Source organism: Halichoerus grypus, chromosome 1 (assembly GCF_964656455.1).
Source record: "Halichoerus grypus chromosome 1, mHalGry1.hap1.1, whole genome shotgun sequence".
NCBI classification, from domain to species: Eukaryota; Metazoa; Chordata; class Mammalia; order Carnivora; family Phocidae; genus Halichoerus; species Halichoerus grypus.
The window spans coordinates 136,480,871-136,495,672 of NC_135712.1; the positions used below are offsets into that span (position 1 = coordinate 136,480,871).

General features: G+C 43.0%; 1 protein-coding gene across 1 annotated transcript in view; it reads left to right on the forward strand.

Moving 5' to 3' along the window:
* Window positions 1-3,447: 3,447 nt before the first annotated feature.
* The window catches only part of NR1D2 (nuclear receptor subfamily 1 group D member 2), a 29,176-nt gene continuing 17,821 nt past the window's right edge, over window positions 3,448-14,802 (forward strand). Inside the window, exons 1-3 of the mRNA XM_036111303.2 lie at window positions 3,448-3,739; window positions 12,593-12,859; window positions 13,746-13,834. Coding sequence (XP_035967196.1) covers window positions 3,724-3,739; window positions 12,593-12,859; window positions 13,746-13,834 — 372 coding nt within the window. The 5' untranslated portion in view covers window positions 3,448-3,723. The remainder of the gene's footprint in view (window positions 3,740-12,592; window positions 12,860-13,745; window positions 13,835-14,802) is intronic.

The following is a 14,802-nucleotide window of genomic DNA, read 5'->3' on the forward strand; positions in this document are numbered from 1 at the left end:
CCTCAATTAAATTACTTTTCTGGTTAAAAAATAAGTACAGACAAATTTTTGAATTTACAGTAAAGGCATACTTTGATGCAGATTTGAGTGATGATATAGAAGCTAGTACTTTGACTGGAACAGTAAAGAAAAAAAGAGCCTGGAAGAAAGTACATCACAAATATCATGATGCCTGGCAATTTCAATTTGCTATGGCAGAGGAAACCCCCAAAGCCACTGACATGTGATGATGCTGCTGCTCTGTGACATTTATGTTGTGTATTCCTGTGTTTTTAACATTTCTGTTTTCATTTCTAATAGGTAAATATGGATAAATATATCCGACAAAAAAGTCCTTTGTGGTCTTCAATCACTGTAAAAGTGTAAATCAAAATGTTCGAGAACTCCTGAACCAGGGCATAGAGAAGGCAAAGTGGAATGTTATTATGGTATTGGGAACTAGCATTATTCATTAGAACATTTTAAAATGAGGAATGACCTTGCACATTTTTAACTGGCCTTAACTTAAAAGAAAATTCCATCTTCTTTCCCAATACCTCTCTTTCATCAAGGTCCTCATACCGCAGTACCTCACTTGATCTATTTTACTGGATCTTAGGACTAGAGGACTCTGATATTTAGGCTCTTCTCTTCTTCATCCACATCCGGATTGACCTATCCTGTGTTCAGTTTCCCAGGGCCCCTGGTGTTAGTGGGATATAAGGATTAATGAGGAAGCTTTCACCGGAAATAATTTGCCTTTTTAAAAAAGATTTTATTTTTTAAGCAATCTCTCCACCCAACATGGGGCTCGAACCTACAACCCCGAGATCAAGAGTCGCATGCTCCACCAACTGAGCCAGCCAGGTACCCCCTAATTTGCATTTTTTTAACAGATGACTTTTGAAGACACAGTCACTTCATTCAGCAGAGTTATTATTTTGGAAGTTGGAGTAAGTAGAAATCCACTATGAATAGTCTGAGAATCCCTACAGACTGAGCCATGGACTCTACAGGGTTAATACATAAGGTTCCTTGGAATGACAGCAGCAAAAGGCAATTTCCATTGCAGCTACAGCACTCTGGGGACTGTCCAACTCGGATGCTGCTCAGCATCCTCCTCTGGCACTGATGAACCTAACGTTTTCAGTGGTCACTGGTGACTGAACTGGATTATAGTTTTATAGCCTCTGATAGTTATCCACAATGCCTCCCAGGTAAGAGGTGGCCTTTTGAAAACATGAGGCTCATGGACACAGATTTTATTTCATTTATTTAAATTTAAGATGCTTAAGGGACATTCCTTTGCAATGGTTTATTTTCAATTCCATTCTTCTCTTTTTCAAATTTAAATGGTACTATCCTCTATCTTAAAATAGGTTTTATTTTTTAGAGCAGTTTACATCCACAGCAAAATTAAAGTATAGAGAGTTCCCCATATACATTCTGTCCCCATGAACACACACAGCCTCCCCCACTAGCAATATCCCACACCACTGGGGTACATTTGTTACCACCGATGAACCTATATGACACATCATAATTATCCAAAGTCTATAGTTTATATCAGCATTTACTCTTGGTTGTACATTTGACATGTATCCACCATCACAGTATCATACAGAATGGTTTTACTGCCCTAAAAAATCATCTGTTCTCTGCCTTTTCATCCCTCTGCCTCCCCAACCCCTGGCAATTAATGATATTTTTACTCTCTTCATAGCTTTGCCTTTTCCAAATGTCATATAGTTGGAACCATACAGTATGTAGCCTTTTCAGAGAGGTATCCTCTTTTATGATTTCTTTTCTTCCTTCTAGACTGCTCATACTGGCCTCAGAAACAGATGGTGGTTGATAAATAAAATGAAAAAGCAAGCTACTAAGTGTAGCCTGGGGAACTCTTGCATAGCATCACATAGAGTGATAAAGCCCTGAGGTAGGGAAGAAAAGAGAGCACTGTGGTTGGAGAACAGTGTTTAGAGGGTGGCAGGCAAGCCTTGGAAAGAGAATCAGGGCCTACAGCTTGTGCTGGGCTTTGCAGGTCTGGCTAAGGCATTTGAGTTTCCTCAAAGTGCAATAGGAAGCTATTTGGAGGGTTTTGAGCAGAGTAATCTGATCTCATTTACATTTAAAAAATGACACTCTGAGAGGGAGAAATGACTGTAGGTGGATGCAAGGAACAGTCCCTCTCCCCAGTTAGGGAACTATTACAGTAGCCCAGGCAAGAGGTGATGGTCATTTGGTCTAGAGTAACAGCAATGCTGATGGAGAGAAGGATAGAAATTGAAGACATACGAAGGTAGAACAGCTCAGCTTTGTTAATGGATGGAATAGGGTATAGAAGGTAGAGAGACACACACACAGAGGACAGAAGAAATGCATTTGCTGGTTTCAGGAACTGGCAGATTTGCCAATATAGTAAAGACTGAGATGGGGAAGCAACAAGTGTGTGTGTGTGTGTGTGTAATGGATTGGTGGGGGGGGGGCAGAAGGAGTGTGGCACATGTAAAAATGTTTTACACATTACATTTCCCCCAACATTTTATACTGGACATGTTCAAAGAGCAAATTGGAAAGTAATTTTATGAATACCCATTTATAAGATCTACAACTACCATCTTATACTTCTATCCATTTATCCATGCCATCAGCCCATCTTACTTTTGTAATACATTTCAACTGCAGACACCAATGAGCTTCCCTCTGCATACCTCAGCATACATATCCTTTATTTCCAGTTTTTTCTTTTGATGTAAAATTTATATACAAGATGAAATGCACAAATCTTAAGTGTGCATTCACTGAGTTTTGACACGTGCATACACCTGTCCACATCTTAAATTTAAGATGCTTAAGGGACATCAAGGGGGCATAATCAAAAGGGCTGCCGAGAGTGGGATTCTGGGGCTCAGAGAGGTCTCGGTTTGAAATGCAAGCCTCAGAACACGTCTATTTAAGCTACGGGATTGGATGAAATAACCCAAAGGGTGTAGAGTGAAGAGAAATGGGCTCTACCCTCAGAGTCCAGCGTTTAACGGTCTGTTGGAGGGTGGGGGGCGGGAGGAGAGCGGAACTTGTGGGGAGGTCAAGGGTTGGCTCGGCCGGGGGTCTCGAAAGGCCGGTCTGTTCGGCGCCTCGGGGCGGTCCTTGGTAACCATCCGAGGTGACCTGAGGTGTCACGGGAGGTGGGGGGGAATGAGGAGGGGGACATGGAGGGAAATCCCAGTCCGAGACGGGAGGTCGGCCTGGAGGGGAGGGAGGAGGGGAAAGAGGAAAAACGACTTGGGGAGGAGGGAACGGGGAAGAGGGGCAACGGGACGTAGACAAGAAGCCAGAACCGAAGGGAAGAGGAGCGGCAGCGGCGAAGGGGCGGAGTTGCCGCAGCGGCCGGCCGAGGGGCGGGCGGAGGGAGGGGGTGTGTGCGCGGGTCACATGGTCGCAGCTGCCCTCCCCGTCAGCCGCCCTCGCCGCCGCGGTGCGCTGGCTGCAGGAAGCCGCCGCGCCGCCGCTTTTGTTGTCGGGGACTCCGCGAGGAGCGCCGCTCGCCGGCCGCCGCCGCCCTCTCTCACTGCAGCCCGCCCTCAGGCCGCGGGGCCCGGGTTCCGGGCGCCCCACCCGCCCTGCCCATGAGAGGGCCCCGCGACCACCGCTGCCTCCAGCCTGGGGCGGCGCGGCGCTGAGGCGGAGGCGGCGCTGCCACTTCTGCGGGAAGCGGGCAGCCTCGGTCCCCTCCCGGAGGGCACCATGGAGGTGAATGCGGGTAAGAGCCGGATTGCAGAGGGTGGGGGCACGGCGGAGGGGGCGCTCGGATCCCGTTGGAGCACTTCGGATGGCGGCGGCGGCGGGGGGTGACCCCAGGACTGGTGGGGTGGGCTGCTGCGCGGTGCGTATAGGCTCGGGCTCGGTTCCCGCGTCGCCCTCCGGGCCTCTCCACGGCCGCCCTCCCGGCTTCCTGCAACGCCGCAGCGCGGCCCGCGGCGCCGGCCCGGCCCCCCCCTCACATGGCTGGGCCGCGCGAGCCACGTGCGCGCTGTGTTTACGTTCCGCGGCGCGCGGGCGCCGGTTGGCTGGGCGGGCGTGTGACGCGGCATTACATAATGGGCGCTGAGGCGGCGGCGGCGGGCGGGGACACGTGAGGCCGTTCGGCTCGGTGACCCATATTCCCTGGGGCCGCAGGGACACGTGGGGGCGGGTGCGCGCGCGCGCCGGCGGGGAGCGCCGCAGCATCCCGGGAGGCCCCGCCCCTTTGGAACCCTCCGGGCTGTGACGTGGCCGCGATTCCCTCCTCCCCCGCGGGGTTGCACATTGCGGAGGAGGCCGCGCGTGCGCGTGCTGGACCCCGCGCCCGGGCGGTCCCGAAGTGGGCGCGGACGCCGCAGTGCACCGGCTGCCGCCTTACGGTCGGGGAGGTGACCTCGACGCGCAGAGCCGGGGCCAGGCCGACTGCTTGGGCCCCAGACCTTGCGGATACTGAGGAAGAAGTGTGGGTTTCTTGGGGAAGACCCGGTGCTTCCCCAAAGCGAGACCCCTCGGAGCTCTGAGGAGCTTAGATCCTGAGCAATGCCTGGTAGCTGGGACGGCACCTGCCCTTGTTATGATGCTGCTTCAGTATTTCCAGGAAAAATGGTTGCTCTAGGACGTGACCTATCTTACACACGGTTATAAAAAAGGCTCGAAAATCCCCTCGGGCTGGGAGCCTATAGGCACACCCATAGCTAATCTTTCAGCTCACGTAGGGTCGGGATGACTCAGGTGATCCCAAGTGACCCCGAGACTTTATGAAAGACTGGTCATTGTTTATTTAAATTGATTTTTTAAAAAGATTTTATTTATTTATTTATTTGACAGAGAGAGAGACAGGGAGAGAGGGAACACAAGCAGGGGGAGTGGGAGAGGGAGAAGCAGGCTCCCTGCTGAGCAGGGCGCCCGACGCGGGTCTCGATCCCAGGACCCTGGGATCATGACCTGAGCTGAAGGCAGACGCTTAACGACTGAGCCACCCAGGCGCCCCTAAAAAAAACGCATTGGTTGCCGACCTTTCTTGAACCCGATCCACAGAATTTGGCTTTATCAATATTTTTCTAGTTGTATTTCCTGTTACAATGTCACGGAACAGTACTGTGCTCCCTTCTCGCCTTTTGCCTGCCCTCAATGATGGCCCTTACACCTGAGGCCATGAGGTTACAGAAGAAGCTAGTTTGTGATGAGCTCTGTAGGCAACTGATAAATTATTGAACACTACGTCTGAAACTAATGATATACTATATGTTGGCTAATTGAATTTAAATTAAGAAAAAGAAGCCAGTTTATATTTTTTAAGTTATTATATGCACTTTTTAAAAACGATAGCTTGGAAACAAATGTGCTGTGAGTTTTCCACCAATGTAAAAGACATTTTCTAACTGTGTTTTAATTACCTCTGGGTCTCCTTAGCCTTTGAGGGCATTTTTAAAAATTGGGTAATCTGTCCTGGAATTAAATTTTTGCTTGATAAGAATGTAGAGATTATTAGGGTCAACCTTTTTCAACCTAGCTTTTAGCATGAATGAATTCTTCCAGATTTGTAGCCTTGTAAGGTGGGCTAGCTCAGGAGGCTAGAAAATTTTTGTCTGGTTTGAACCTTCCTGGAACAGTATCACTGATTTTAATCTTGCCTTTTGGAGCTACAGATAGTAAAACTTCCTTTGGATCACTGTTGAACATACCACTCCAGTTCTTCCATTTTCAGTTCTCATTACTTGGTCCTTGCTCAGTGTTGTTTTGATCATCATCCTTGTTGCCCTTTGGGCTGTAGCACCCAGAAGTGAACAGACTCCTGTGGAAATGATTGGACAGTTACCAAGTTCCAAGTTTCGGATTCTGCTGCAAATGAGTTCTCTGGCAGGCTCAGCTTTTGTGGCTTACTGGCTTTGCTGACTCACAGTAACCTTGCAGTCAACTAGGACCTTTACATGTGAACTATTTTGAAGCTAGGTTTCACCCATTGTGCAGATAATTGACCTGAAGTGTAGGAATTTGCAATTATTTTTAAGTTTTCTCTTGTTCCTTTTGGCTCCATTTTCAACCTGTCTCAAGGTGTTATCCAGTACATTAACAATTTCTGCCATATATCTGTTAGAGGGAGCATTGGGAAGCATTCCCTTCAATTTCCCTCAAACTGCAGATGTTGTCTAGGGTGGGGCCATATTCAGTGCTGTGTGGCTCACCTCTGACCCATCCGTTTGATTGATATTGTATTAGTACAGTGGTGAATACACATTCAACCAGTGACCATTTCATCTAACTTTTATGACATAATTGTGTCTTTACCTTATCCATGACTAATGCAGATATGAAATAGTGAAGTGGCAGAAATTGACTATATACGTTTCTGTCACAGATTTTGGGTGAATATACCAGGTTCCTTAAAGTAAATGATAACTCACTGCACAAACTTCATAACATAGCTGTAATTCACATTTTTAAAAATTTGGAAGACGTTCCCACATAGTTCATTCTTGTTTTTATAACCTGTATTTCTCCTAATTTGGAAATAAAAATGTCAGAGAGCAGTAACGGTAAAGAAGTCAGTTGGAGAGAGAAACGGCAAGATCATGGGAAGACTTAGAAGTGAAGTAGACTAGTCAACGGAGTTAAGATATTCAGAAGGTGGTGTGGAAATAACCTCCAGGGAAACCACTGGGTCCATTTGACACACTCAAAATTAAAGGAACGAAGAAAGGATAGGGAGGGTTAGTTTTGTTTGAATTCTTTAGTATGATGGTAAAATAATATTCACCAGTATCTGTGGAGTACTTACTATGTGTCAGGCCCTTTACATGTGTCACTACTTTGACACCACACTTTAATTCTATGAAGGCAGGTATTGTTACCATTTGAAGATGAAGAGCTAAGTAGATTGAAGTTAATTAACTTATCCAGGCAAGTGGTGCAGCCAGATTTTGAATCCACAAAGTCCACTTGGGGAGCACAAGCTACTATGCTGTATTAGGTCTAAGCCCACATGACATTTGATAGTATATGCACATCTTGGTGGTCTTGTCTTCTTGGGGGAAAAGGAAATAACTGTGCAGATCCACTTGATTTGTAGTGGTATAGGGTCGTACCTGATGGAAAAGGGGCGGGTGTTAGTAAAGCCTCCTAATCTCCTCATTCCTTTCTTTCAATCTTGTTGCTAGTCAAACTGTTTTTCCCCCAGACCCTAGGTTACATTAGTGTCTTCCCCCTCCCCCCTTCCCCCAGTAATTTACATGGAGAGCAAAAACACTCTTTTACAAAATAAGACCAGATTTGTTTTGTCATCCCATTTTTTATTTGTTTTCTTAAATCTCTTACATGGTATATCACTTAGTAATTTGCATGTTCTTCAAGACCCCACTTATTGTCACCTTAGCTGTGTTTGCCCCTTTTGATCTTTGCCCTCCTTAGTGCTTTTGTGTGATCCTCAGCAGTTCACAGTAAATTTGTATGAAACAGTGCTCGCATTGCACTGGAATGAATGATTAAGACAGCTGTTTCCTCGGTTGGTCTACAAGGCTTTTTAGGGAAGGGACCATGTTCTATGGAGCCCTGATGCTCAGGACACAGTTGGAAGGCTAGTGCTTCAGTTAGATCTATTATACCATCCTGTGAATAGAAATTATTAGTAACCTACTTAAAATGAGAAAACTAAAGCTTCCAGGTGGTAAATATGTTTTGTTCTAAGTCACAAGGCACAGTCATGAGTTGAACTCAAGCATTCTTTCCAGGATGGTGGGCAGTGGGAGTGAGAAGGTTTTGGTGATGGGCAAGCCTAGAATTGGGGTAAGAAAACCCCAATATATGGCGAGCAGTAAGTGTTTCCCAGCAGTATAAAATTAGATATTGACTTCTGGCTTGTCTGAAGTTGACCACTGGGTAAGCCCTAGCCTGGGAACCTGGCCCAGCTCCAGGGATTTTTTTCCAACTAAAAATAGAGAAGACTGCTTCAGCTAATTTTAGCTTGAGGCATCTAAGAAGTACATTCTGCCTGTTTCTGGAAGTGTTGGGACTTGCTGGTTCGGGGATTTTACCTTTCTTGCTTTATCATCAAAAACCATGTATGTAAAAAGCACTTTAATAATCCCCTTTTATGAACACCATTTCGGTCTTATAATAACTCTAGCAGATATTCCCATTTTATAGAAGGTGACTCAGTTTTAGAGAGATTGAAAGTGGCTTGCTTGCACAGGTCTTTGCAGTAAGAGATAATAGTTTATACTCTGGCCTTGGCCTTCAACCCTGGCCCTGCCACTTAGTAACAGTGTTTATTTTTTTTTTATTTTTTATTTTTTTAAAGATTTTTATTTATTTATTTGAGACAGAGAGAATGAGAGAGAGAGAGCACATGAGAGGGGGGAGGGTCAGAGGGAGAAGCAGGCTCCCTGCTGAGCAGGGAGCCCGATGCGGGACTCGATCCAGGGACTCCAGGATCATGACCTGAGCCGAAGGCAGTCGCCTAACCAACTGAGCCACCCAGGCGCCCAGTAACAGTGTTTATATTAAACCTCTCAGAGCTCTGAGTTCCTCCTGTGAAAAATGGGATAATCAAAGTAAATACTTGTGAGGTCAAAATGTGATAGGAAGTTGTGTCACTTTATTCTTGGTATTCAGTAGGTACTTGAGGACTTGCAGTTTTCACTTCCCTTTCTTCAATAGGTTGAGGAACTATTAGATGTACTCCTTAATTTTCTAGGAAATTAAAATGTGACCGTTTGGGTTACTAACCATCAGATCAGTAGATTGGTGTCCGGTAGCAAGAGTGGATGCTAAGACAACTAAATCAGTGTTGAAGGTCTTGCTAGGAGCATGTAGCTGCTTCTAGATGGGTCATCTTTGATACCATGATGCCTGGCACAAATGCTTGTTGAGAAGGATTGTTAAACTCCCTAAAGATAGGAATTGATATTAACTGGATTGATAGTAGCTCAGTGATTTTTCTTAGGTTTGATTTTGGAGGTTTTGAAAAGAAGGTGCATTTTGGGTAGTTAGTAACAATACCTTCCATTGCTCAGTCAGTGTTTTAAAACAGTTATTAAGCCATTGGGATAGCTCTGATTTCTGCAAGTTTATTTCTAAGGTGAGGTAGTCAGAATATCTTGTGAACACAAGTGGCTCTCTCAAATGCTGGCCCTAAGAAAGTCTTACGTTAAGGAAAACTATCACTTTCTCATCTTTTACTATCTTGAGATGTAAGAGAATTTACCACCTAAAGTGGTAATACTTTAGTAAGATAAATAGCTGTGAGACGTTCCTTTGGGAGTTTATTGAAGACTAAGAATAATATTTTCCTTTGCATTCTATTCTGAGTGTGTAGACATGTGAAAAAAGTAGCAGTTTGTTAACACCTGGAATTTCTAATGTGAACTTCAGATCTCTAAAATTTTATGAAAACAGATGGCACAGTGGTTTTACCCAGTAACATGACATTTGCTAGCCTTCCAAGTTAAAATTGTTTCTCTCTGGATTCACAGTATATTAAGGGTATTCAGGCAGTTAGTCAATGAAAACATCAACTTTTAAACCTATGAACCAATTTGTGCTTTAATTCAGTGATTGTAGCTATTCTTTTGTGCAAAGAATTGTTTGGGGGAACTTGTTAAAAATTAAAAATGGTCATTCCTGAGGGGCCTTCTCTAGTCTGGGCAGGACCTTGGAAACATGTATTTTGAAAAAGTACCAGGTGGTTCTCATGATACATATTTTACATAATTTCTCTGGATGATGAGAATAAACTCAAACTTAGGAAGTTTTTCCTCCTTGTGTTTGGAGTTTTAGGAGCTTTCAAAATCAGTAGATGAAATTTCTGTTATCAAAATTACCCTTGGTCAGTGGGGCACCTGGGTGGCTCTGTTGGTTGAACATCTGCCTTGGGCTCAGGTCATGATCCCAGAGTCCTGGGATCGAGCCCCGCATCAGGCTCCCTGCTCCACGGAGAGCCTGCTTCTCCCTCTCCTTTTGTCCCCCTCCCCACTCATGCTCTCTCTGACTCTCTCTCTCTCTCAAATAAATAATTAAAATCTTAAATTAAAAAAATTACCCTTGGTCGCATTTTCTTCCATTGAGCACAGATAAAGACATTGGCTTGTGATAGTCCCAGTTTTACTGTGTAACTATTTTATTGTGTATCAGTATCACCAAGAGGTTGATTAAAGTTTCTGATTCAGTAGATCTGGAGTGGGGCCTGAGAACTTACGTTTTTAATAGATTTGCAGGTGATGCTCTTGATCTAGGGACCACACTTTGAGAATGACTGGTTTATAGGTGGGGAACACTGCAGGTCTAATATTAATCATAAAGCTCTGACTTCACTCTGGGAAGATGATAAGCACATGCCAAGAGAACATTTGGGAAGTGGGTTAGTCTAGAAAGACCAGAGTCCCACCTCCAACTTCAAGACTGATAGCAGGCATATGTTTAATGAATGGAAAAGTGGATGGAATTCTCCACATATGTATATTTTTTGTCTTTAAAATTCAAGTACATTTAGTTGCATTTATGCATATTAAATTTGTGTATGATGAACACTGTTGTGTTTTTCTTGGCATGGTAGGTGCTGTTTTAACTTCTGGGTTGTGACCAAAATCCGTAAGAGTTACGGTTTTACTTTACTTCTCAGGAACTTCCCATCCTGGATATGTATAATTGGTACTTAAATACATGTCTGGGATCTTATTTCAACAAAACAGACTAAAAGTGACCTAAAATTCTTCTGTCCATTTTTTTCTTCTCTTTTTGTTCTTCTTGTCTTTTTATTCTTTGGAATTGTTTTGGCCTCAGCATTTTGCTGTGTGTGTGTGTACTTATAAAGTATGGCTTTTATCTAAAAAAAAGATTGGGGAATCATTTTTCATTAGCAGAGAAGTTTATTTCAGAGTGAATGCTTAAATTGCAGTTGTTACTTAGGAAACGTGCAGAACTTTCCAGTTATTACTCTGTATAGTTATCCAGATTGTTGTCAGAAATGCCCTGTTTTGCTTGTGACTTTCTAGTAATGTTTTATGATACTTGGGATCTGTCCATATTATTTAAAAAAAAAAAATTTTTTTTTTTTTTTTTAAGATTTTATTTATTTGCGCGAGAGAGAATGAGAGACAGAGAGCATGAGAGGGAGGATGGTCAGAGGGAGAAGCAGACTCCCCGCTGAGCAGGGAGCCCGATGCGGGACTCGATCCTGGGACTCCGGGATCATGACCTGAGCCGAAGGCAGTCGCTTAACCAACTGAGCCAGCCAGGCACCCTCTCCATATTATTAAACGTGGGCTTCACAAAGGCAGAGAAGTAGGTCTTAAAAATATTTATGGCAGGCTTACTACTTGTAAAGCATGTATAGAAAATTAAGAGACACTGTGCACTTAGGTGCTTATAGGCTAGTTGAGAAAGAGATGGAAACAGGTAAACAGTAGGTTTAAATAAGAGCTCAGGACAGTGATAGAAGAGAGGTAATTTTACCTTTGTATCTGATGCACTGTCCTGAGCTCTGATATTGAAAAAGCCCATAAATGTTTGTTGATGATAGAGGGAAGAGGAAAAGAAACCACAGCAGATCTTGGCAGAAAAGATGAGAATTAGTTGTTTGGCCTGGGATTTGGAAAAATAATATATTTGGCTATGAGATTATTCTTGCAGCATTTTATGTCTTTGACGGAAGATGTTTGAAATTATACTCTAAGAATAATTTTAAATACTGTTTCTTAACCTGGGAGGTTTACAGTCTCTTAAGAGGCCAAGACCAGTTTTCACCAGGGTTGTGGAGGTTATATTGGTGCAGTTGTGAGTAGTGTTTTGAGAGTAGCTCTATGGAGAGAGAATTAGCGTCAGCCTTAATGTTATTCTCTTATAGCATGCATTCTTTCAGCCTCTTTTAACATTTACTGTAAATAGCAAGTCAGAAGAACAGGTGGTGAGTCTGGATTCCTTAAGAGCTGTTTACAGATAAGTGTGTCTGCAAGTCCAGTGGCAGAAGCAGGTGGGGAAGGGGGATCGTGGAACTGGTGATTAGTGGGTAGTCATAGAAGTTTTCAGGGATCTTTTAGGAAATATTCTGGGAGCAATAGCTATGAAAGTTCCCCATTTTGACATAAATTATCTGGAGTTCCAAATGTTACATCTGTTCTTGGTTAACCTGTGTTTTAGCCAAGTGCTGGGGGAGGCAAATGAACTCATTGTTTGTAGGATTGTGTCACTATAATGAAGGAGGCAAAGAGAGGACCAGAAGCAGACTTCTTCATGAGAAAAAGTTTGTTTACTCTAAGCTATGTAGTCAGGAAGGTTTTTCATTCCTTTTAGGAAAAGATTTTTAGGAAAAAAACCCTAGAAAATGAAAAGCTTTAGGTTTGGATCTTGGTGTGCTCAGAATAATTAAGCCAGTGAGACCTTATTTTTTGAATTAGTGGAAATGATTGTGCTTCGAACTTTGTGGAAGCAGGAAGAATAGTGGGGAAATAAGGAAATTAGTTACTTTCTCCTTTTAAGGGTGAGTGGATATTTAGTCAGCAACCTGTTTCTAAAGTTAATGACTTTACTATTCAGATTTGGAAAAATAGAAAACATATTGTCATGTATCTAATTATGTGAATTCTCCCCTCTTTTCTAGGAGGTGTGATTGCCTATATCAGTTCTTCCAGCTCAGCCTCTAGCCCTGCCTCTTGTCACAGTGAGGGTTCTGAGAACAGTTTCCAGTCCTCCTCCTCCTCTGTTCCATCTTCTCCAAATAGCTCAAATTCTGATAACAATGGTAATCCCAAAAATGGTGATCTCTCCAATATTGATGGCATCCTGAAGAATGATCGAATAGATTGTTCTATGAAAACAAGCAAATCGAGTGCACCTGGGATGACAAAGAGTCATAGTGGAGTGACAAGTAAGTTACTTTAGTTTTCAAAGGTTGGTGCCATTAATTGCAGGTGGGGTTTATTTTATCAGTTTTTCATTTGGGTGTCATTTCACCCCCTTTTGGGTAATCATAGTTTAGTAGTTAGGTAAGAAATCAGTGATGATTTTGAAAGTTACAGCCTAGGGGTTGTCATAATTGGTTCTTGCCATGGAGCAAGATACATGATATGCACTCTGCCTGCCCATGTTTCCTTTAGGGTATCCCCTTTTACCACATTTTCACAGTTGCCTTTCTTCTGGACTCTTGGTACTGAATCTGGTTTCTGAAACAGAGTACTTGTTATGGGAAGGGGTTTGCTTTCATGCAGTTGGAGCTGGGAACATTTGGGATTAGAAAACAAAGCAGCATTGGGATAACTAAATGAGTGGTGGAATTTGGACCCCTGAGTGAGTGTGGAGGTAAGACTGGCTGATACAGAGGGGAATGGTGCCTGTAGGTGAATTGAACTGAGTATCATACAGCAGCCTGTGGAGACATCTGTTCACACCTCTGTTGATTGACTCTTTTATCTGACTTCATAATTCTTATTGAGGAAAATTGTTTTTAGTTCTGGTTGCATCTATATGGTGTAAAGTAACCCTAGATTTATAGAATTTCAGTGTATGTTTAAAATCATCAGGCTCTCATAGATATTTTTGGCAGTCCCATAAACTGTGTTTAAAAGAAAACTAAGATTTCTTTGGATTTGTTAATTTGGTGTAAAGATTTTTCTTTCCCATTGTAAAAGTAAATATGAAATATGTATCTTTTGAAAGTACTTACAAGTTGAATAAAATAAATTGGAATCAGTTGGAAAGAAAACAGTTGAAGTTTTTCTTCCAGCTTTATACTTTTGTGTCTGTTTGTGTCTTAGAATTTAGTGGCATGGTTCTACTGTGTAAAGTCTGTGGGGATGTGGCATCAGGATTCCACTATGGAGTTCATGCTTGTGAAGGCTGTAAGGTAAGCTACTGATTCTGGGGTTAAAGAAATTGGAGTTAGCCTTTCCAATTTCCACAATTGATAATCTGGGAGGATGAGAGAAGTCAGCAGCTACTCTTAAAGTTTTAAGCATTTTATGTAGTATATAAATGTAACTTGTTTTAAAAAATATATTTTTATTCTTTATTTTTTAAAGATTTTATTTATTTGACAGAGAGAGACACAGCGAGAGAGGGAACACAAGCAGGGGGAGAGGGAGAGGGAGAAGCAGGCCTACTGCCGAGTAGGGAGCCTGATGCGGGGCTCAATCCCAGGACCCTGGGATCATGACCTGAGCCGAAGGCAGACACTTAACAACTGAGCCACCCAGGCACCTCGAAAAATATATTTTTAATTCAGTGAAAATATTTCTTTTTTCTTTAAGATTTTGATCAGAATAAATTTGCTATCTCACTCAAACTTAATTATGGTATGAAACCAAGTGCACAGATGCTTATTCATTAATGCATCAGGCACTATTCCAGGTGGTGGGGAAATAGCAGGGAGCAAAACAGACAAGGCACTGCTGCCTTGTTGGAACTTAGTTTAAACCAAACTTTGAATAGGTCTCCTCAGATATGTTGACATTCTGATACGTCAGATATTAGGAGTTGGGAATAATTCCTACATACTTGTAAAAATGTGGTATCTTCAGAAGTAGTGCCAAGTGAGTAAAAGAATCTTGAATATAAGTTGAACGCTTGGGAAACCTCATTTTATTTTTAAGGTTCGTTGAATATTTCTTGGTTAGAGGGTCAGCTAATTCCAAGTGAGATAGTCTATACCTCCTACTTATATCCAGGGAGTCTCTCTCTCTTTTTTAAAAATCTGACACAACTATTTCTCCTGAGTATCAAAAATTAATATGGCCAAGACATTTGCTCTTGCTGTTTTCTCACTGAAAGGCAGGAGCAGGAATCCAGCTTGGCAAGATATGATGGGTGAGCAAG